The sequence below is a fragment of the Protopterus annectens genome, chromosome 5.part0 (genome assembly GCF_019279795.1).
Source record: "Protopterus annectens isolate FY-2018-M chromosome 5.part0, PAN1.0, whole genome shotgun sequence".
Taxonomy (NCBI): domain Eukaryota; kingdom Metazoa; phylum Chordata; order Ceratodontiformes; family Protopteridae; genus Protopterus; species Protopterus annectens.
The window spans coordinates 1737924828-1737948252 of record NC_056735.1 but is presented as its reverse complement, the minus strand read 5'-3'; the positions used below and the strand labels follow the sequence as shown (position 1 = coordinate 1737948252).

The following is a 23425-nucleotide window of genomic DNA, read 5'->3' as shown; positions in this document are numbered from 1 at the left end:
TACTTTTAGCATCACTCACCTTAGAATAATGGTCAACTCACAAGTAACTTTCCCAATCATGGCAGATGAAGTGCAAACATCTTTCACCTTGGATTCCTAAAATCCTACTTTCTGTTCATCTCCCACTCCTGCATACATGTAATACCCCACCAATCAGATCGACAATACAAACATGGAGCGGTACTACTGTTGTCCTTTTTCCCCAAATACAATTCTGCTTCCATCTCTAATGACTTCTGGATTCGTTACTCCTTTCTCCTTTCCTGAATGTCCTGGAATTTTCTGTTACTTGATAAGTAAAACAGTTTATCAAAACATTTGGCCTATTATATGACAAACATCATCACTTTTGATGCTCAGGCCGCAATAAATTCAGTACTTTTCTTTCTTTCATCACCATATAAATCAGTGTGGATAAAAATTAATTTACAGGATCCCTATTTATAGGTTCTTAATGTGGTTACCCATATTTTCCTTATTTTACTACCATACAATGCCTTTACAAAATAGTGTATCCTAGAAATTTGTACTTGGTCCTTTTATTTTCTCCTCCCTCTGTAGAAATTTTCTTCCTCTTGAAATCCCCAATCTCATCTTAATCTTACACACACACACACACACACACACACACACACACACACACACACACACACACACACACACACACACACAACTATACTTCTCTGATCAGACATTTCTCCAGTCAACCTGCAATCTCTGATCACATCCTGCTTCTGTTTATTCTTGGTTTGAACAAATGCACCTCCAATCCCCAATCTCATCTTAATCTTACACACACACACACACACACACACACACACACACACACACACACACACACACACACACACACACACACACACACACACACACAACTATACTTCTCTGATCAGACATTTCTCCAGTCAACCTGCAATCTCTGATCACATCCTGCTTCTGTTTATTCTTGGTTTGAACAAATGCACCTCCACATTAGCTTTACCAAAACTAAGGTCATTATACTAGATGCTAAACTAGTATCCCTGGCCTTAGTAGCTGTCATCATTTTTACCTAATTAAACAACAGACAATGCAGACTCCCTTAAATACCTTTGGGCTCTGATCTAAAACTTCACTTAGTTTTTCCAGTCATGTCAGTAAAGTGAACCAAAAAAATCTCAAGCCATCTTCAACCCTGCTACACTATAACACAAATGATCGCTAAAGAGGCTAAACTAACAACATAAAGTTTTACTGACATCATTACTAGATTATGCTTGCCCCATAATTTACTGCTGGATTTTCCTGCATCATAACTACAAGCTATATAAAACAGTCTCACAAAAAAGCCATCTTAACAGCTCTTACCAAATGTATCACTGCAACTATTTATATGGCCACTCTAATCCTTTGTAGTACCAACCCACTGCCATTACCCCCAACGCCTGACAAATGGCTCATACCAGCCTGAAAGTTCAATTAACTGTAAAACCTATATCGATCAGATAAAAGATATTGCATCACATCAGTGTCTTTGTGTTTTCTCTAAGTGGATCAACATGGCATTTCATAAATTTTTTTCTTCCCTAAGATATAAACACCACTGCTGCTTACTGCCATTCTGTAAAAAGAAAATGAATTACTTGTTCCCCTCAGATCTTCCTCCACAGAGCTCCTTATACATCACATCCCTTTACAAAATGACACACTTCCTGTAAAACATTTCATACTGTAGCATCAATATTCCCTTCACTATTTGAAACTTAAAATACCACCCGTCTTTTAAACTCTGTTAAAACTCACCTTCCTGGTGTTTATCACGTCCTATATTATACTTTTTTTCCCTCATGCTTACCTAACTACTACCCACTATCCTCTTAATTTCTTAGTAATGGGGACTTAAACTTGATAATTGAAAACTTCTTGCAGCTTTAGATCTGTAAAGAGATAATGATCTGCAGTGTAATTGTCACACGTACATCAGAACTGCATGCATACTATTTTACTGTGTCTTACTATTATCGATAAAGACTACCTACTGCGATAATTGTAAACAGTGTGTATAGATAAGTGTCTTCTGGGTCAGGACACATACCATGCAAACTATCTGATCCAAAATTAAACTCAGCTCAATATGAGGCTTTCAAAAGAATTTGAAGACTGGCAAAATAACTGGAAGTTCACAACAAATGCAAACTGTAAAGTAATGTGACTGGGAAAAAAAACAAATAAAATAGTGTGTACTGCTCTATATTATCAGATGATATAATGTTCAGCAATTTCCATTAACAATGCAGTATGAAGGGCTGGGTAAGAAGTGTGAAATGCTACAGATGCAATGACAGCTGGTGAGGCCCCTTTTCAGCAGTGCATGCATTACTGAGGACACCTTATTCATGAGGCTAGAGAGAGGATAAACACTTCCAAAGCAGCCACATGAAACACCTGGAGAAAGGGGACATTTTTGGCACAAATTTTCCAATAGTTTAGCCTTGGCTACAAAGTTCAACACACTGGCATATTTCAGTAAGATACATGCATGAAATGGAGTAAAACACAAGTAGACAGATTTGCTATAACATAAGGAAGCATATTTTCAAAAAAAAAAAATGAGCATCAAATACAGCAGCACCATTGAGAAAGTAACACATTAGTTAACAATTAGCCATGTATGGAATACAAAGGTATTGTCAGTGAAGGGCTGAAAGTAGGCTGAAGAAGTTAGACAGTGAATAAAGGGGCAGATCTGTTATCGGTAGCTATGTTTCTGTACATGTAAGACTCTAGTTAGGATCTCTAAAATGACAGCAAAAGGATGGAAACATTTAATTAGAGTGGGTGTAAGAAGTGCTGTTTGACACATAAAAATGGCACAGCAAGAAAAAGTTACACATTACATTTCAATATAACTGGGTGCCATTGTTCCATATTTGATCCGCAGTGGCTCTTTGTAGAAATGTTTGCCAGTAACAGACGCAAAACTCTTATGTAAACATGACTAATACATAACATGCATAACAGCTAGCATTTTATCTAAGATTAACAATCATAGAAGAACTTATGATAAAAATATATGGAATAGGATTATCAAACTGCTGTTTCCATAATAAATGACTACCTAAAAGAAACAAACAATGGTCAAACTAATGCTACAAGACAGATAATTGTAAAATTTGTGCTTCTCATTTACCTGGGCGCTGAACTGTAATGACAGTTGATTCTGACCGATCTTCTGCTCTTTTGTACCAGACATTGTCGGGGTTTATTAACCACTCTTCCACATGGCAGAAATAAGACCCACTATCTAAAATGTTTGCGTTGTGTACTACTAATCTATATAATCCATCAGAGGGCTTCTCAAACTGAAATCTTGTCTTTAAACTGCCTTCCTCCATAACATCTCCATAGTGAAACACATTGTTGTGGCTCAGTTGAACGATGCGCTGCTGTTCCATGTTAGGTTTGTTGATGTACCACTCTACAGAGACACGTGAATCCTGACTGGTTCGGTTCACAATACTACAATTCAAGGGTATGTGACTGTTCTCTGTAAAACTGATGGTCTGAGGAATTTTACTGACTTGTAGATTCTTATCTGGAAAAAATGAAAATCAGATGTAAAACAGTGTGACTGATATAAGTGAAAAAATATCAATTCACATTGTTCTGTGGGCAGACACAAACACACAGCCATTTATTTCAGTACTAAACTTTGCCCCAACATTTGCATACCATTAATAAACACACACTACACTTCATTTTCATGAAGATGAAAGGCAAGGATAAGGCATATGGCTATGTATGACTATTTTATCTCTATGTGAAGAACAAGCTATATAGGTAGCTGGCATTTTTCTATGCAGCAGCATTTATAAAGTAATCTGTTCTAGGACAGAGTCCGTTGAAACTCCAGTTATTCAATGACTACTAATTACTGAATGGGCTTTGCACAGACAAGCCCTGTGATTATTTCATAAACAAAAAAATGTGGCACAAAAGAAGAAACTCCACATTACTAAGAACCCCAAAGATGTATGTATTAGAAACTCTGCTTCACTATTCCATGCATTTACTACCTCCTAGAATTAATAAAAAACAGGAAATTTTCCTGAGGTAGTCATTATAAAATCTCCAAAAAAGAGGTGCAAGTGTCTATTACTGCTTTTGCACTACAGTATGCATTTTAAATCTTGAGCTGTATATTAATGATATGGCACATTTAACACAGCTGGAAACATACACTGGGGTAAAGGTATTCTCCAGTTTAGAAATTATACTGGAAGCTTCTAGCCTAACCAGACAAAAAAACTCAGTCAGGCACACTGGAACCAATAAAGGCCACTACAAGTATAATGCCATAAGCCAAACACAGGTCAATAAAAATGAACTGCATATATCCACCAACAAGTAGATTCTATTAGTTTAGTTCGTTTATAATGTGTATATAGGTTCAATTAGTGGTGGACCAATAGTTTTTGGTCATTTTTAATGATGTAACCAATTGGATATGTCCTCGGTGTATTTATGTGTCTAAGTTGTGTAATGGTATATTCTGATGAAGTTCCCTGTTGAGGAATAAAAGTGCTTAATCTTTCTGGCATTAAAGAATCTACTTATTGGTGGATAGCTGCAGTTTGTTTTTATTGACCTACGTTTGGCTTATGCCATTACACTTGTACTAGCCTTTATTGGTTCCAGTGTGCCTGACTGAGTTTTTTTTAACCTGGTTTTGGTTTATTTTTAACTCAGTCTTTCCATCAGTGTGTTTTGTGAGCTTCTAGCCTAACCCAAGCCTTTGTGTACTACAGCTATACTGTAGTTATGTTTAAAATGCTCATTTGGGGACTATTTATGCACTGTACACATATTACAGCTTATGTATGGTTCAGATAGTTTGTTAAACTGATCAAACCTTTGTGACGGAGGGTAGGTAGTTCTCTTTGTTCATTCTTCATCAGTGAGCTGGACTAAAACTGAAGTAGTTACAAGTAAAGGAGCCATACGATAACATATACTAATAAGATGCAATAAGTAGTTCTAAGGCTGAATACAATCAGATTAATATAGTACCTACATATAGCCTTATCCCCCACCCCAGCCAAAAACACTGAACATGAATATGGAAGGTGGGAGACACCGCAAGGAGAAAAAACATCTCATAAAGAAAGGTCCCATGGATGGCACTTTGCAAATTTGGAGTAAGAACGTTTTGACTTGGTAAATATACAAAATGTTGACTAGCTTAAAATGAAAACTAGTTACTTCTAGTTAGTAATAATCATTTTCCTGATACTAACTTTATTCTACACATGGTTACAAAGGGGATGGAGTTTATCTCGGCAATGGGAATAAAGTAAAGCAGCTAATTCTAAACTGGATGCCTGCCTGGGAATGCACACAAACATTCTTGAACACCACATGCACACTTATGGACAATTTGGACTCACCAATTTGTTTATCAGAATGTTTGAGAGAGATAGGAGGAAACCAAAGCACTGATCTATACAAACATAAGGAAGACATGTACATTCTGCAATGAAGGCTCCCCAAGCAGGAACCAAACCAGAAAACCAAGCAGTATGTGCAAAACTGAAAACTATTGCACCACTATACTGCCCACTGTTGGTAACAGTTGGTGCCAAACTTGAAGAGTCCTAAGCATATGAGTTTGTCATTAAGTATGTAATGTCACTTGTATTTACTGCCAAAATTACCTTCAGAGACATAAATATCTTAAAGACTCCCCCCCCCCCCAATAACCCTCAACCAGATCAGTAGCCAGGGGAGTCATCTTCCTGGGTAACTTTGCTGGCACCAATGGGAGGAAGACCATGTGATGCTAGAGTGTCTTCCTTTAGTGCTGAGGCACACTCACTCACTTTTGGGGTTGCAGAAGACAAAGGGGAAGGTGTGAGAGGATGGAGATTATAAAGGCCCTCCATAGAGGTCAGGGCCTGTTTCCTCCTCAGATTACTGACCAGGTCCTGGGCCGTCTGGCTGAAGAGCACTTCTCCAAAGAAATGTGGGGCTCATGCTTTCACTTTCCTCAACAGGTTATTTTTACCTTCTTTCTGCTGCTCCTGATCAGGTAAAATTCTTCACTTTGAGTTTTTAGTACAGAAATTGAATAATGTATTTCAGTCCGGTCTAAGTTACTGGCATTTGCTTTTTTTATACGTTTGCTAGTTTGTGTGTTTGGAATATTTCTGTGTTTGACAGTTTTCCCTTGCTAAATATATTTTCAAGATGGCTGCAGATTGTTGGATGTTGAAGTCTGTCATAGAAAAGAGATCTGTGACTGAATGTGAGGTCTGTGAGGTCTGTACTAATTTTCTCCTGTACATTAGAATATATTTTATGCACAGGCAACCAGTAAACTAACTGGTCAATGTCTTTTGCCTATTTTATAACTACCTTGGTACAACTTGTCTGATGACCTAATAACACAGAAAACAAGCCCCTTTTTTTCTTTTATTTTTTTTTTCTTGTGGTCTCAAAATGTGTACAAACCTAAATAGGAACTGTCAGGAGTTTGAAAATGCTTTTTACCTTGTCGTGTACAAATTTAAGCAGCAACTTTGAGATGTTTGAAAATGTTTTCTACTACTGATTTTGGACTTTGGCTTTCCTTCGGTTGTTAGGAGTGAGACAAGGGGAAAAAACACTAGCCTATTACTTCAAATGGCATCTTATACCCATGCTGATTAAATCATCCTCTTACATCATCTAACTCCACTCCTGGCCCCATGGCACCCCTCCCCCCTCTCAGGAGATTGGCTAACTGGTCTTCCGCCTGATTCAACCCAGTTTTCAGCCCTTTATCTAGCCAGGCACAGAATTATCTAGCCCTCTTTTGCACTGACTTCACTACCTGTAACCTGAAAACAGGAAGGATTTTAATAGAAGAGCCCTCACTAACTGCTAGACACAGGAAGAGGCTCGATAGTGAACATCATAAAACCACACTCTGAGATCAGGGGCATTCTCCTTTTCACTGTGGATACTTCATAGAAACCAGGCACAGATGTTCTAGCCACTTAGCCTGCATTTAACATCATTTCTATAATCTGTAGTGCAGTGAAAATTGTTATACCAGGTCTGCAGCCCACACTGCTGTATTCTTTCCACCATGGGCACAGTTTGCCTATGCTCAAAGAATATCTGATATACTTATTTTTTATTACAGGTTTTGTACAGTCTTCAGTTTACCACTTGGTGGAATTTTATTCAATGGGCACAAAAAACCTATGCAAAACATTCCGGGGTCTCAAATGGTGCCTACATTTTTTTTCTCCTACTTGTGCAAATCCATGAGTCTGTAAAAATGAGCACTCTGCTTGTTTCCACTCTAAACTATTTCTCAGGATTCATGTATTTTTCAAAAAACAGGAGTCACCTAGTGTGGCTTTAAGTGACTACTTCCCCTGCATATAAAAAGGCCCAAATTCATCAGGAAGAAGTATAGGAACTGGTCACATTAGTCGTGTATATGAGGCTCTTATAAGCAGGCACTGTAATCTTTTTTGCCAAATAAAGGATGATTAGTCTTTCATAATGTATTTCAGGAAAAACGAGTCTTGTAAAAATGGACACAGCCTCTCATATTACACATGATACAAGCATCGATAAGGACAAGTCAGACTGGAAAAAGTTCTGTAATAAATACTTCATAACCTGCTTTGAGGAATATGAGCCCCAAAGAGGCAAACAACGCCTTTCGTATTACATGTGATACAAAACAGGTTAATGAAGTCCGGTGATGGCCTCATAATGCAGACATTTTCAATGACCAAACTGTAAACCACTCTATTACTTGGACCTGATGAAGCTCAGATGAAAATGTTTTCTTAAATATAATTCTATAGTGGTAGCTCGTGGTGTGTTATTTATTTATTTTGTTAACAATAGGAATACAAACCCTGAAACTAAGAATGAAGTTCCATAGGCTGCTGAGATGATAAACCCTTCTGCTTTTTCAGGAATGTTCATAAGAAACTTGCATCTAAGCTTTGGGGTTGGCTCCATGTATAGCCAGCTTCCAGATTTTCCTCCAATCACCTCCCCAGGACCCTCCCACCACTGTCTATAAACAAGCAATAATGCCTGACAGTGTGTGTAATTAATGCCCACCCAGGGGTGTTATGAGGCCCGATTCGACAAGCTTAGGACCTCTACACCCCTGGAAGGGCATTAATCACACATTAACACACACCCTGGAGGGCATTATTGAGCTTAAATAGGCGCTCTGTAAAATTGTGTTTTACATGCTTATTTATTTTTTAAGTACTACATTATTTTTTTATACATTTTTAATGCAAAATAGTTCCTCTGCTTAATGTTTCAAACTTAAATTATATGTTAATGGTGTTGGAGGAAGCATTTTACATCAAACATGTATAAAAAATAATATAGTGCTTAAAAAATAAGCAAGCAAAACAACAATTTTACATACAGCCCATTATCTCTTATACACACACATACACAGTCTCTTCTGCTTTCGCACATGCACACACACAGTCTCTCCTCTGCTTTCATACACACATTCACTCACACAAGATCTGTCTCACTGTTTCTCAATCTCTCTCAAACAGAATCTCCGCTGCTTTCATACACGCATTCAGTCACACAAGACCACTCTCACTCTCTCACATACACAGGCTCCTCCTGCTTTAATACACACATTCACTCACATAAGATTGGTCTCACTCTCTCTCGATCTCTCGCACACACACACAGTTTCCTCTGCTTTCATACATGCATTCAAGTCACACATCACTCTTGCTTTCTCTCGCACTCTCTCAGATACACACACACACTTTCTTTTTTTTGTTTTACATTTCATGCTCACTAAACAGCAGAACCACTCCTTAGCGAGCATAAAAATAATGGCAGCTGTTTGTTGTTTTTTGCAATCTGAGCTCCATGTTGGCTTGATATGCTGCTGTGAAGAGGCGGACTAGTTTGTCAGCAGGCATTACTTGCACATTAATACCGTGTTGGAAAACATTTGTTCTCCAATCAGGGTGTTGATGTACAGTTTACCCATTCTCTAACTGGTTTTAAATAACTGACCAGCTGAAAGTAATGCAATTAGAACAAGAAGACTCATTCATCTACCTTCTTAACTGAATAAACTACTTGAATCCTCAACAAGGCATGTTTGTTTCTCTGATGCCCTCCCTGTGAGAGGAATAGTCTCCTAGATCTACTAGCTAAAGCAATTTTATCTGGATTAACCCCCTGTACTCCTTTGTACTCTGTTTCATTTTATAACTATCAGGATAAAACAGACACGTACACTAATTAATGCTAACAACCACCAAGACCGACAGCCACATTTCAGATATAGAATAAGTACATCAGTTCATGTAAAGAAAAAGCAACAATATGACTACACAATTATTTAATATACTTAATGGCGTGTCTGAAATACAGAATATGTTTATTACTACACACCGAATTATGCACAATACAACCCACAATGGGGTATGCTGTGGCACAGAAACTCTTACTCCATACACTTTTGAGTGTTAGAATGCCATCACAAAAGGTGGACCATGCAATCTCAGAATACAGATTGCACATCTGATACTGTCCTGCTGAATTTGTATGTCGATGCTGTATACAATGGAGTGCTACACCGAGTACTTATGTCATTACTTTAACAGCTTTTACTAGCTTTGCTTTAGTTGAACTATTACTGATATTATTTCAACCACATTTAATTACCTTCTAACTATACTAAAAGCTGTTCTTAGTTTTTACTGCTGCCTGAATTGTCCAGAATGGTTAAAGTAAAATGCCATGTGAGGTGCTTTAAACTTTGCTGTATAAACAGTTCCACTACTTTGTCCTGTGGATTCATGGATTTCACAAAGTACAGTTTTGTACCTACCATAAATGTAGATGTTCGAGTGTTCACCCTGCTGCAGTCATCACACTTGGGTTATCCTGCCATCAGGCAGTCCCCGCAGTCGGCCTGAATGCCAAAGTCTTGGTCCGGCATCAGTTGCTGTCGCTTCTTCCCCGACGTCAGTGCACCAGGGGTATATAAGAGGCATCCAATGCCATTTTCTTCAGTTTTTCTTGCCCCAGATGTCAGGTGCCCCCAATAGGTAGGCAAAATATAAATATATATACATATAGCTAGGTAAAAATAAAACAATACCCTTAGGCACAAGCAAATACACCACAGAGGTAGTATAGGATACAGTGGTAGAGAAGTTCAGCTAGTTCAGAGGGGATGGAGGGAGGGTAACCTGGACTGTAGCAGGGTGAACACTCGAACATCTACATTTATGGTAGGTACAAAACTGTACTATGTTCATCGTGTTACCCTGCTGCAGTCATCACACTTGGGTTGAATCCCAAAGCTAAGGATGGGAGGTGGAGTCAGACAGGGTTAGAAGAAGCTAGTAGGCCCTGCAAAACTGCAGTGGCAAAACCAGCTCTAGTCTTAGAGTATAGAGGTAAGTGATAGTGCTTGGTGAAGGTGTGCACTGAACTCCAAGTTGCAGCTTCCAGAATATCCTTGGTTGGCACTCTCCTGAGAAAGGCTGCTGATGTAGCTGTAGCCCTGGTGGAGTGGGACCTAATGTTAGCAGGTACCGGTTTTCCATGGTGTGTGTAGCAGAAACGTATGCAATTCCCTATCCATTTAGAAATGGTCCGTTTTGAGATAGCTTTTCCTTGTGATCCTGTAGCATAGGCTACAAAGAGCTGGTCAGTTTTTCTGAAAGCCTTAGTTTTATCCAAGTAGTAACGTAATTGCCTGTAAATGTCCAAAGAGTGCAGGAGTCTTTCTCCTTTGTTCTGGGGATTTGGGAAAAAGGTGGGCAAGTGAATGGTTTGGTTTAGGGCCACACTGGATACTACCTTTGGCATAAAGGAAGGGTTAGTTCGTAGAGAGACTCTGTCTTGATGAAAAATGAGGAAATGTTCCCCTGCCATTAGTGCCTGTAGCTCTGAGTCTCTTCTAGCTGAGGTTATTGCTAGTAGTAGGGCAGTTTTCCATGAAAGAAATTTTAAATCAGCTGAAAAAGCTGGTTCAAAGGGCGGCAGTGTAATCTTTTCCAGAACAAAGTTGAGATCCCAAGTAGGTGTTGGTGCTCTCCTTGGCGGTCTTATGTTCTTAGCCCCTCTGAGGAACTGTCTTAGGAGTGGATGTGAGAATAAAGGTGGATCCGTGTTGTAATGAGCTGAAATTGTTGAGGCGTGGATCTTAATAGATGAAAAGGAAAGTCCTTTGTGTAACATTTCAGTTAAATATTGTAGAATCTGAGGGAAGGTTGGATCAAGGGGATTTTGGCCTTTAGCCTGATTCCAGACGCAAAATCTTTTCCATTTGTCTGAATAGGTTTTCCTGGTGCTGGGCCTCCTGGCCTTCAGAATGACATCCATAACAGCTTTGGATAAAGGTGTTGGCTGGTTGTTTAGGTAATTTGCCATGCAGCCAGGTTTAAAGTCTTAAGCTGGCTGTGTAGAATCTGATTGTCTCGCTGGGTGAGCAGGTGAGGAATTTGTGGCAAAATCCATGGTGGGCCGTGGGCCATGTTCCTTAAAATTGGATACCAATGCTGGTGTGGCCAGTCTGGTGCAACGGGTATCATTTGTGGCCTCTCTAATCTGACTTTCAGCAGTACCTTTGCTAGAAGAGGCAGTGGAAGGAAGGCATACACTGTTAATGTTTTCCAACTGAATGAGAGGGCGTCCACTTTCCAAGCTAGTGGATGGAAGGTCCTTGTGCAAAATTTTTGAAGTTGGTGGTTGTGGGGGTTTGCAAACAGATCTATGTCTGGGCGTCCCCATTTTTGAGCTATCATTGCAAATACTTGTGGATCTAGTTTCCATTTGTGTGGATCCATGATGTTTCTGCTTAGGTCGTCTGCCAATGTGTTTTTCTTTCCTGGTAGGAATTGTGCTTGTAATTGAACCTGGTAAGTCAGTGCTGTGTTCCACAAGGTCATTGCTTGCCTTCATAGAGGGTAGGAATGTATGCCCCCTTGCTTATGTACCACATTACTGTGGTATTGTCCGTATTTATTATTAGTTGTCCTGGGTGTAGAAGGTCCTTGAAAGCTGTTAGGGCATTCTGTGCAGCTAGCATTTCTTTTTGACTGATATGCAGATGCTTCTGATCTGTAGTCCATTTGCCCTGAATGCACTGTCCTGCCATGTGTGCTCCCCAGGCATAGTCCGATGCATCTGTTGTCATAGTTTGCCTAGCTGGGGGTAAGGTGAAAGGCTGACCCTTGTTGAGGTGACATGCCTGTGCCCACCATAGAAACTCCTGTTGAAGGCAGGGAATGAGTGGTATCATTGTTTCCAAGCTGTGGCTGTGCTGAGTCCATACACTTTTCAGGTACCATTGTAATTTCCTCATATGCAGTTTTGCAAATGGTATTAATAGCATGCAAGATGCCATGAATCCCAAGGCCTGCAGAATTATTTTGAAATATTGGATCAGCTGTCGTTGCTTGTCTGGCGTGAGATAAGCCATCTGGGCCGTTGTATTCAAGCTGGCACCCAGGAATATTATGTTTTGTGAGGGCACTAGTTTTGATTTCTTTTCATTTACTGTGTACCCTTGGCAACTTAGAAGGTGTTTGACAAATGCCAGATGCTTTAAAAGAATGTCCTTGCTTTCTGCTTGAATAAGGCAGTCGTCCAGGTATGGGTATATTTGAATTCCTCTTTGTCTGCAGTATGCAATTACTGGTGCCAGGCATTTTGTGAAGACCCTGGGCGCAGTAGATAAGCCAAAGGGCAGTGCAGAGAATTGATAATGGGTTGAACCTGCAATGAAGCAGAGGTAGCTTCTGCAATTTTGTCTGATAGGGACATGCAGGTATGCCTCCTTGAGGTCCAAAGTTATTAGCCAAGCATTCTTGCCCAGCATGGGAAGAAGCTGCTGTAGTGTTAGCATCTTGAATTTTGGTACTTTCAGAGAGGTGTTCAGAATTGAAAGATCCAGAATGGGTGTCCATGCTTTGTCCTTTCTTGGGACTAGGAAGAGTCTTGAGTAAAATCCTTGTCCTTGCTCCTGTGTAGGTACCTGTTGAATGGCTCTCATGTCCATGAGAGCTGTAATTTGTTTTTGTGCCTCTGCCCATTGATTTATTGGCAGGTTTGGCATTCCTTTTATCTTTGGTAAGGTAGGAAAGTGGAATCTGTATCTTTGAGAGACAATGTTTAGAACCCATTTGTCTTTTGTGATGATGTGCCAGTTGTCTGCAAAAAATGCTAATTTTCTTCCCAAGGGAGTTGCCAGGAGAGATTTGCTTGGTAGTTTGAGGATTGAGTCATTGTGTTTGTCTTCTGCTAGCTTGGGGCCTGTCTTCTCCTCCTTTCTGGGTAGCAGTACCCCATTGGCGAGGTTTGTAAGGGCCTTGTGGCTGACCTCTGCCCCTTGGGCATCTGTATTTGCCCCTCTGTGATCTGTCAGAAGCTGGAAAGGACCAGTTTTTTGTTGGCCAATTTCTGCTGAAACGAGGGGGTTGAACCTGCAAAAAATCCTTGACCGTTTGCATAGACTTTGCCTTATCTTTCATTTTCTTTAAAACCTCTTCTGCTTTGACACCAAATAATACATCCTGCTGTAAAGGTGCATCCAATAATTTTGCTTTAACATGATCAGGAAGGGTTTTTTCTTTTAACCAAGCATGTCTACGTATGACAGAGCCAGTAACAGCAGCTCTACAGGAAGCTTCCAATGAATCAAATCCGCATTGTAAAGTATGTTTGCCCACCTGTTCAGCTGCATGCAACAGATCCTGCATTTCCTTGAATTCAGACTGTTCAGAATGTGCGCTCCTTTTTTGTTTTAACTGAGACATTAGGAATTGCTGGTATTTCAACATGTGAAACTGACAATTTAATGCTCTCATAGCCAGAGTTGCTGAGGTGTATATTTTCTTTCCACATCTATCTATGGCTCTGGAATCCCTTTCAGGGGGCACAGGATTTTTAGCCATAGAAGCTTTAGCTCCCTTAGGACCATGGGAAATTGTTTCTGGGTCAGCTACAGGGCTTTTATAAAGGAATTTGTGTGAGTCAGGTATTCTGTAGTATCTGTTTGGTTTGGCTGGAGCAGGAGGTAGAGAGTCTGGATTTAAACTAGACTCCAAGTAAACATCATCCACAATATCTAAAACAGGAGGGATAGCAAGAGGTCTGTGCTGGGGTAGTAAAAGGAACTCTCGGAGCCTTTTCTTAGAATCTGAGTAGTCCTGGCCTTCCCAGTGGAAATGTTCCCTCATGGTATGTAAAGTTTCCCCAAAGGAGTAGTCTTCAGGGGGAGATGCTGAGGGAATAGAGTCTTCAGCATAAGAGTCTTCATAAGTAGAAAAATGTAATCCTGTTCCTCAGAAGAATCTGAGGAGAGTGAAACCTGATCAGAGGATGCATAACCCTCCTCTAGTCTAGGTCTTTTATCAGGAGGGGATGGGAACCCCTGATTAGGGTAATCAAATCTTCAGCCATCTTAAGCATCTGTTTCTTAGGCATGGGGCCTTGAACTGTAGACTGATGTACAGTTTTCTTAGGTTTTAAAGGAGTTTTAAGCTTAGCATAAGATTTAATGGTGAGTGTAGTCGGTCTGAAGACACCTTCTGCAACCAAAGGTGTTTCCACTGCACCGGGGTCTACTTCTGCTCCGGTGTCGGAAGATGGCTGCGTTGGCCTAGTAGGCTCTGCTTGGGAATCCCCAGCTGTCTGGGGTTCCAGTTCTGCGGTCGTCAGGAGCTGCGTAGGCACCTCACTGAAAACTGGAGAACCGGCGACAGGCCCAGCTGAGGCCCTGGAGTCTGGCTTGTTCCTAGGCTGCCTGTCCTTATCCTTGTGTTTTTCATGTATGGCGGTCGTCGGCTGCTCCGACAGCATAATATAATTAAATTTCCTACCAAAGTAATGCCGTGCAAAGTCAAAACAGCGTTTGATAGTTCGTTTATTAAACCTAACACAAAACCGACAACCTGTGACGTCGTGGTCTGGGCCTAGGCAAGGAATACAATAGAAATGGAAGTCCTTATGAGGTATTTGCTTCCCACAAGAAATGCAATTGTTAACTTTTTCTGACATCGGACTGAGGCAAGAAAATGTTCCCCAATGGGGTACTTAGCTTTATTGAAGACTTCGGACTGAAATTCAAATCGAAAATCTCAGGTGTCGGCCGACCAGCACTTGCGAACTGCTTCTGCTTCAGGCACCGCGCGGCAAGAAAGACTGGAGAAAATGGTGTTGGATGCCTCTTATATACCCCTGGCACACTGACGTCAGAGAAGAAGGACAGCAACTGACGCCGGACCAAGACTTTGGAATTCGAGCCGATTATGGGACTGCCTGACGGCAGGATAACCCAAGTGTGATGACTGCAGCAGGGTAACACGATGAACATCTACTTCTCTTCACAGGCACATTTACCTGAAGAGTTTTTTTATGCTCTGAAGCCTCATTACTGTGTCTGAATAATATGCACGCTCCCCATTAAAGATTTTGCCTTTGAAAGACCTAAATGAGAATCTCTCTCGCTTGAGGAGTGGAACAGCTACTCACAAGATAGCTTTATGCAGGGAAACATCTACTTTCTACAAAGCTTATGCTACAGACGGTTTCTGATATATGATCTGAATTAAGCTACCTTTATCTATGTATAATAGAAACTATAGCTTGGAACAGTGAAAATATGAGTGAATGTGGAGAAACCTGCCTGAGGATACAAGCTAAGCTTTCAGCACTGCCTTCTTCAATAAAACTGTATAAAAAGTACTTATTAGATCCCTCCATTTTTATGAGGAGTGACTGGAGACAGCATTTGTTTAAACTAAGAAATCTGGACTTGTCACTTAAAATTTAGCTTATTTTCTTGATGCGAAAGGTAGTGGCTGTCAGTGTTGATCCAAGTGAACTTAGCATTGTGACTGATACACAGAAATTAATCAGGATAAAGAGGGTTTACTTCACTCATTTTTTTCTCAGCTACACATAGCTGTCACAGCAGCACCTTTTTCAGAGGTCCGTAGACGACTTCTGTTGTACTTCTCCCTACTTGTGCAAGCGGACTGAAATGCCAGACATACTGTTTGCTTTTTATGATCAAAGGACCTGCACTGTGACATCTTTCCATTGTTTTTTTTAAAACCAGACTGATTTGATGGTTGCTACCATGTGAATAGGAAGGCACTTTTTAAAACAAAGATGAGGAAGGTTAGCGAAGATCACAACAAACTGCATTTAAATGCAAACTGATGACACAAAGACATGTTTTGAGACAAAGCTTAGCAACAGATTGCCTTCACCGTGCTCACATCGGTATAAAAATAAACAAAGCTCATCTCTCCTTTTTGTATGTTGGACTGGGTATATAGTTGGGTCTTTTTGGTTCTCCCTGCAAACACCAAGGGCATGTCACATAAGGCTTTGAAGGATTGAAGTAGCAGGAAGCTGTGAAGAGAACACTGACGTACTCTAGCACAAAGACCAGAATGTACTTCTTGAAGTAACAAAGACTTGCTACAGTAATTTCACCCTTTTCGTTTTTTTCCTACCTTAAATAATACCTATAAAAATAAATTCTCTTTACTACAACTTTTTACTTATTTTTTTTATTGCAACCAACAGCAAAATACATAAGGTTAACACAGTAAGCCATATTACAAAAGGCACAGATGAAAACTATCTTCTTCAAAAAGTAAAATTTGCTATTTTTATATTTAATGAATTACAAGCTCCTCTGGCCCACACTTTCACTTGTACCTGTTCTCCAGATTTCTTTATTTTCTGTACTATCCTCTGATTGCCATGATCTGGATTTTTTGTGACCTTGTCAGTACAGCATAAGTGGATTCTTAGCTATACATTAAAACACACATGGCTCAGCTTATCTGCTGTTAGAAATAATCACATTATCTACCACTGAAGTTCCTGCCAGCTAATACTAGCTGAAGATGATGATTCTGTTTCACAGTTTTCCCATTTCCCAGAATCCACTGGACTATAGCTTCCCCTCTCCATTTCATCACAACTACACATAGGTGATGGACACTGTCCTTACTCTTCTAACTATCCTTGCCACTTGGCTGACACATGCCTGGGGACAAGGTTCCTCAGGGAATCTTGTTCAAAATGAGGTTGGATCAAACTGAATGAGGCTCTCAGCCTTCTGATCTCTACCATCAATTTGCTTCCCTGGATTCAGACTCCTGTCATATCATACTGGACTATACGATTCCACTGGAATCCATGAAATGTGAGAAAGAAGAAACCCCGGATTCTTCAAGTCCATTTTAGTCTAGAGACTCCGCTAATATTTAATTATATTCTTTGCTTTAGACATCCTTGCCTCTCCAAATCTCCCAAGCATGGACTTTTCCTTACATTTTTTTCTGAAGAAAGGCTCAGCCCCTCCCCCATCTTGCAGCAAGAAGTCTCGGTCTGACAACCTCAATATCTTCCCCTCCTGCTTGACCTCACTCCTTTCTTTACCCAGACTGGTTAACACTTCAGCTTCTGTCATACCAGGGGTACCACAACCTCATCACAACAATCTCACCTTGTTATTTAAGATCTTAGGTGCCCTGAGGTAGCTGTCCTGGTGTAACATTTCAGCTTAGGAAGGCAGCTCATCCTTACTGCCTCTATCTTCCTAATCAAAAGACAATTTAAGCAGTTTTTTATTTGAAAAAAATAAATTGTGCCAGCTTTTTTCTCCTGCTGTTCAAATCAAATGTGAACAAACTAATTCCTCAGTAATAAAACCAGCCCCTAGATAATAAGGCCACCCAAACCCACAAACAACAATCTCTCTTGAGGTTATATGCTGTAAAAATTAGAAACTGCTCAGATTTAGAATAATCAATCTCAAGATTATGCACCCCTTAAAACTATAAGAACAATTCTATCCTTATAACTGAAGGGCCTGAGTCACCCAGTAAGAAATTAGTCCCATCTGCATACGGCTGAAACTTGATATCCACCTGGATCAATTTCTTAAGTATTTACCTCTTGTCCATCTTCACCAGTGCCAAAGGAAAGCTGCAGTGAAAGGATAAAGACAATCATGGACAGATCACTTCTGGTAAGTGCTCTGCTCAATATCAAAGAAACTGGACAAAGCCCCACTTAACATTAGACTTGCACAGCCTTCATTAAATGCTACATTGAATCTCTTTATCCAGTTGCTTCCAAATCCAAACTTCAAGACTTCCCAAAGGCATTTACAACTTAATATGTCAAGGGTTTGTCCTCACCAACAGGTAAGCCATCTTTAAGAACCTTTTGAACATCCTGCTACCCCAGTCTGCCAGTAATATAGGACTTGCCATGAGGGATCTCCCCCTTGCAAATTCTGAATGGTCTGGATACACCTACAAAGGCACACGCCTTCCCAGTCTACTAGCCCACATTTTCTCAAGGATCTCTACAACCTTGATTCAGAAATAAACTGGTTTCCAGAATGAGTAATGCTCTCACAGTTTTCCCCAGTTATGAAATAACACAATTACTGCCTCTTTTCAGAAGGTGGTAGACCCCACTCCTTCACTTCACCTCCAGCTTGCATAAAAACATTGCTTAGCAAACCTAAAACAATGCATCTTCAAATCTAAAACTTCCATCAAAGTTTGATTCATCTCCCTCAGCTCTTCTATTCCTTTCCCCTGTGATCACCTCAGATTATGCTGTTTTAGTTGTGTCGTCCAGTTTTTCAGCTTGACACATTTCCCATACTGACGCTCACTAATTCTGTTGAATAATCTTTACAAAAATTACGTTTTTGCTTAGGTAGCCTCTGACCGTCAAAGGTGACGTTTACTGGAGTACAGTCAAAGCACCGCCTGGGTAGCTTCCTACAGTCAAAGCAACAGCAAGAAGCAACAGCAAATCTAAGGAAGCCAGGCAAAAAAAATAAAAACCCTAAGCAAAGATCTGTATGGAGAAGAACAGCGTAGAAATTACAGCCCCCCACAGAGACACAGACTTTCCTCCAAACATCTACCAACTTTCATTCCTTTCATTATATGAAAGATTCCTTTTTTTTTTTTACTTTCTGTACTTTAGGAAACCTTATTCTGGAATGAATGAACATACAATTACAATTTCCCATGATCAGAAGCCCCATTTCACTCCCAACAGCTGGGAACCGAGGTGTATGAATGCTGTCAAACTGTGTACACTGGGATCACAAAAGGTAAATACCACAAGTATTCTTATTTGACCTACATGTAAATGCACATATTGAAGGTGCTCTTGTTATAAGACTGCATGAGTAACAACCTGTGCTGGGGAATTACTACTGCACAAAACTGCATGCCCAACATGCATGATTTCCCCTGACCAGGTATGTAATGAACATTTCCTTCATTCACCATTTTTTTAGCTTCTTGTGATGTTCATCATAAGGATTAATACAAACTGGACTTCAAAGGCTAGAGAGATTCCCTAACATGGCAGAAATTTGTAATTGTGGTCGCCATGTGACAGCCTTTCAATGAAATGGAGTTTTATTTTTGTTAAGGGGTATTAGGCGACTCGTTTTTATTGTTAATCAAGCAATTTATAAATTATATTAAGATTTTTCCATTTACACACATCATACAGTACGTGCGGTTTTCTTTATAACAAGTGTCTTTCAGTGCAACATTACATAAATTGCTTGATTTCAGCCTTCCCTTAAACCGCACTCCTTTTCCTGAACATTATTCTTCATAAATTTTTACCACAAATTCCATTTATTTCCATGTAATTTGTGCCTTCTTTCCAGTTCTTTTATACCTTTTATGATATTTAATACTTCAATTTGATTTCCATTTTCTAGTATTTTTTTTTGCAACCAACATAATTAAACTTAATAAAGCCTTACTATGTGTAGGCAATTCAAATCCTGTGTTCTAGCTCAAAAGGATCATTTCCTTAGTTACACCCATTTGTTCACATAATATTCCCTATGGTGTATTCTGTAGGGAATTTTTTAAATTTGCAGACTCATTACACTCCCAAAAACACATGTTGCCAGCTACCTCTTTCTTCCCCATCATACCTCCAACATTTGCTGCCTGCCTGAGGAAAAGCATTTTGGGGTATATAAATATTTATCCAAATATTTCAATGCAGAAATCGTAAACATTCTGGACTTTGTTAATGAAACAAAGGCGTTGTCAATTATGGCAGTACTCTGTAGTTCTATTTTTACATTTTACAAGCAATATTTTGAAAAAAAACTGCAGACAAGGCTTTTTGGGATAATCCAAGTCAGATAAGCTGCTGATTTTTAACACATGAGCATTGAGCACTATTTTTTAAATGAAATTTAAGAAAATCTTACCATATGCTGCATTACAACTGTTAGCATGAAAATCTTTAGTCCAGCTGGTGATCAATCAAATCATCCATCAAAAAATGAATACAGACCCACACAGTCAATTACATGTCATCATTCTATGCAGATTAAGATATCATTAGGCATCCAATGATGGCAGTTTCACTGTTGTCACAATCTGGAACAAGTTCTTCTTGATAAAGTTGGACAAAACTACATTCCTTTGCTGCCCTCTATGTCTGTACTCACCCATCTCAAAGTTGTTTCTTCTAGATCTGTGAAAAGACCAGTCAAACTATAGCATACCAATTAGTCTCTCAAGACTTTAAAACCCAGTAACTTCACGCATTGTTTGTTTGTGTCTTTCGGCTTTTCCTGGTTAGGGGTCGCCACAGTGGAACTCCAGTCCGCTAATGATTGGCAGTAGATTTTTTACATGCCGAGTTTGCCAGCCCTGATGCACAACCTTCCATGAAGGAATGCCCATTCATGCATGTCTCCCCACAGAAGACGCTCTAGCTGAGAATCGAACAATAACGTCTTGCTGTGAGGCGACAACGCTACCGCAGCACCACCACCGCACGCATACAAAGTCAAAAAGCTTCACTCCCTGTTTGGTGAAGATCCCGAGTCTGAACTGTGTCTGTGTCACAGAGTCAGACTGCAATCCAGACAATGTGGGACTATTCAGCAACCCAGGTACAGGAATGAAGCTTGCCTGTTGTGGGGGAATGTGGAGGAAGGCTGCTGGACTTACCTATGCTGGTGGCTCCAAGCAGAGGCAATGCTTGACCAACTGTACAAAGAGGATTGCCTTGCAATGTAGGCAGAAAGACGTGTGTGTGTGTGTGTGTGTGTGTGTGTGTGTGTGTGTGTGTGTGTGTGTGTGTGTGTGTGCACGTGGACATGCACACACCAGTATGTGTGACACTGTCATCCTCACTTTGGCACACCTGCTGCAGTTTATCAGAGGTTAGGGATTTAAAAGGAAAATTCCTGTGATTGCTTTTATAATGGCCCAAGAACAGTAGCTGATATTTAGCAGGCACCTAAAAGAAAACAATAAAATAAAATTAGACACCTTGTGCCTGGCTAAGAACATTAAATGGATCCTGATATTATGCTTTCTAGTTTGCCCGACTACCATTGTAATCTCTTTTTCTCTTTGAAGATATGGCACTTCAAAAGTAGCCACATACAAATACCCTGTTGCCCATACATAAAACCTCCACTTAGTACCTGAAGAGCTTCAACATCTGTATTTTATCTCAAGTTCTAAAGGCAGACAGGAATGAGGGACTGTATTAGCTGGCTTTGACGCCAGTGGAGAACAATCTCATTCTGCCACACCCAAAATAGTCTTGAGGGAGTCCAAAAATTCTAAATAGTTTTCCAAGGATAGAGAGGGGGGCTTTTTGCCTCTCATGCACTCTATATCTAGCTTATTAGCAAGCACATTCTTCTTCTACAGTAACATCAAGGCCTTAACATGCTTCTCCTGGGGTACAAAATTTCAGCATGCTGCTATAAAATTGTCAGTCTTAACTTGATATTGCAAATCTTCACTTTTGAAAAGTAGATCATGATTCCCCAGGTTTTGCATCAACTTAGCCTGGAATAACTTGGATTTTACAGTTCTCCATTCTTTGAGCTTACTATCAGCCTGGCTCCTTTTATCAAACTTCTACCTTAGATACTTGTAATACATCTCAATTAAATCCATAAAAGGTAATTTCCAACTTGAAACACAGTCTAACAGTTTTATCAATTTGTTCATTTTACTCAACCTCAGCTAACCCGCTATACAGAAAGAAAGCAGACCTGGAAGTCCCAGCCTGAAGAATTTAGCAAAGAATGAGAAGAGCTGAACAACAGCAGAAGTCTTCAGTGAGTCTCCTCTTTTATTGTTTCAGCCGAGTACATTCAAATTACTGACAGTTTGCGGGTACAACTTGAGATGGTCATTTATGATAAATGCATCTGCTAGTGAAGTAAAGATAGTAGTTACACAGAAGTAACCCCAGTGTCCATTAACTTAGTCAGCAAGAGCGCTGTTAAACAAACTGCTACCTTAAAAAGTTCTGCTTAAAATGGCACCCCAACCAAAGCAGAGTACCAAAAAAAGTGGTGGTGAGAAAACAATCGCAATAATAAAAGAGCAAGCAGGAGAGAAGATATTAGCCTCTTTGCTTAAAATAAAAAAAAAATTCAGAATACATTCATTCAATACAAAAATCCATTATTATATATGTAACAAAATAGCTCTTTGCTATATTGCTTGAAGACAGCAAATATTAGTGTGTGTGTGTGTGTGTGTGTGTGTGTGTGTGTGTGTGTGTGTATATATATATATATATATATATATATACATATACATATACATATATATATATATATATATATATACACACACACACACACACACACACACTAGAATTTTTTTTCACCAGAAAATGATTAATTTAAGCAGCTGTAATCCTTCACCCCACTCTTGCTACGGCTCTTTTTGGAGCTACTGATTTATGGATAACCATGTGTGTTAAAATAATCAGACTAGCTAACAACTTTGCACTGGAAGTACTTGGCCAGTACTTACTTACATTCAGTGGGTTTATACATTGTCTAATGTGGTGTTAATATCTTAGTGGGTTTATACATCTTCTAATGTGGTGTTATTTATCTCAGTGGGTTTATACATCCTCTAATGTGGTGTAATTAATAACTCAATGGGTTTATACATCTTCTAATGTGATGTTATTAACATCTCAGTGGGTTTATATATATCTTCTAATGTGGTGTTATTAATAATTTTATAGACTGACATTACATATATAATGGAAGATACGCCAAGCCAAAATGGTGGTACTCAAGAATACCCCCCTGATTCTGAGGTACAAACATCATGGAGTTAGTATAAGTAACAGGGGGTATAAGGGCACAGCCCCTCACATCTGTGGGGCACACCCTTCCTACACAAACAATGTAGTGGCATTACCGAAAGTTTTTACATGCACCATAGTACTTTGCCAATTCTTATTTTACTTGTTGTACTTGCAGGGCATGCAGCTGCAGTGTTTGCAGACACATCCACCCTCGCTAACTTAAGACCCATGTTGTGTGGAATGCCACACCTCT

The 23425-nt window shown here is 39.7% G+C and overlaps 1 protein-coding gene across 1 annotated transcript in view; it reads right to left on the bottom strand.

The window, feature by feature from the left end:
* The window catches only part of IGSF3 (immunoglobulin superfamily member 3), a 1951941-nt gene that overhangs the window by 88977 nt on the left and 1839539 nt on the right, over window positions 1-23425 (bottom strand). The window contains exon 8 of the mRNA XM_044071533.1: window positions 3170-3574. Within this exon, the coding sequence (XP_043927468.1) occupies window positions 3170-3574 (405 nt within the window). The remainder of the gene's footprint in view (window positions 1-3169; window positions 3575-23425) is intronic.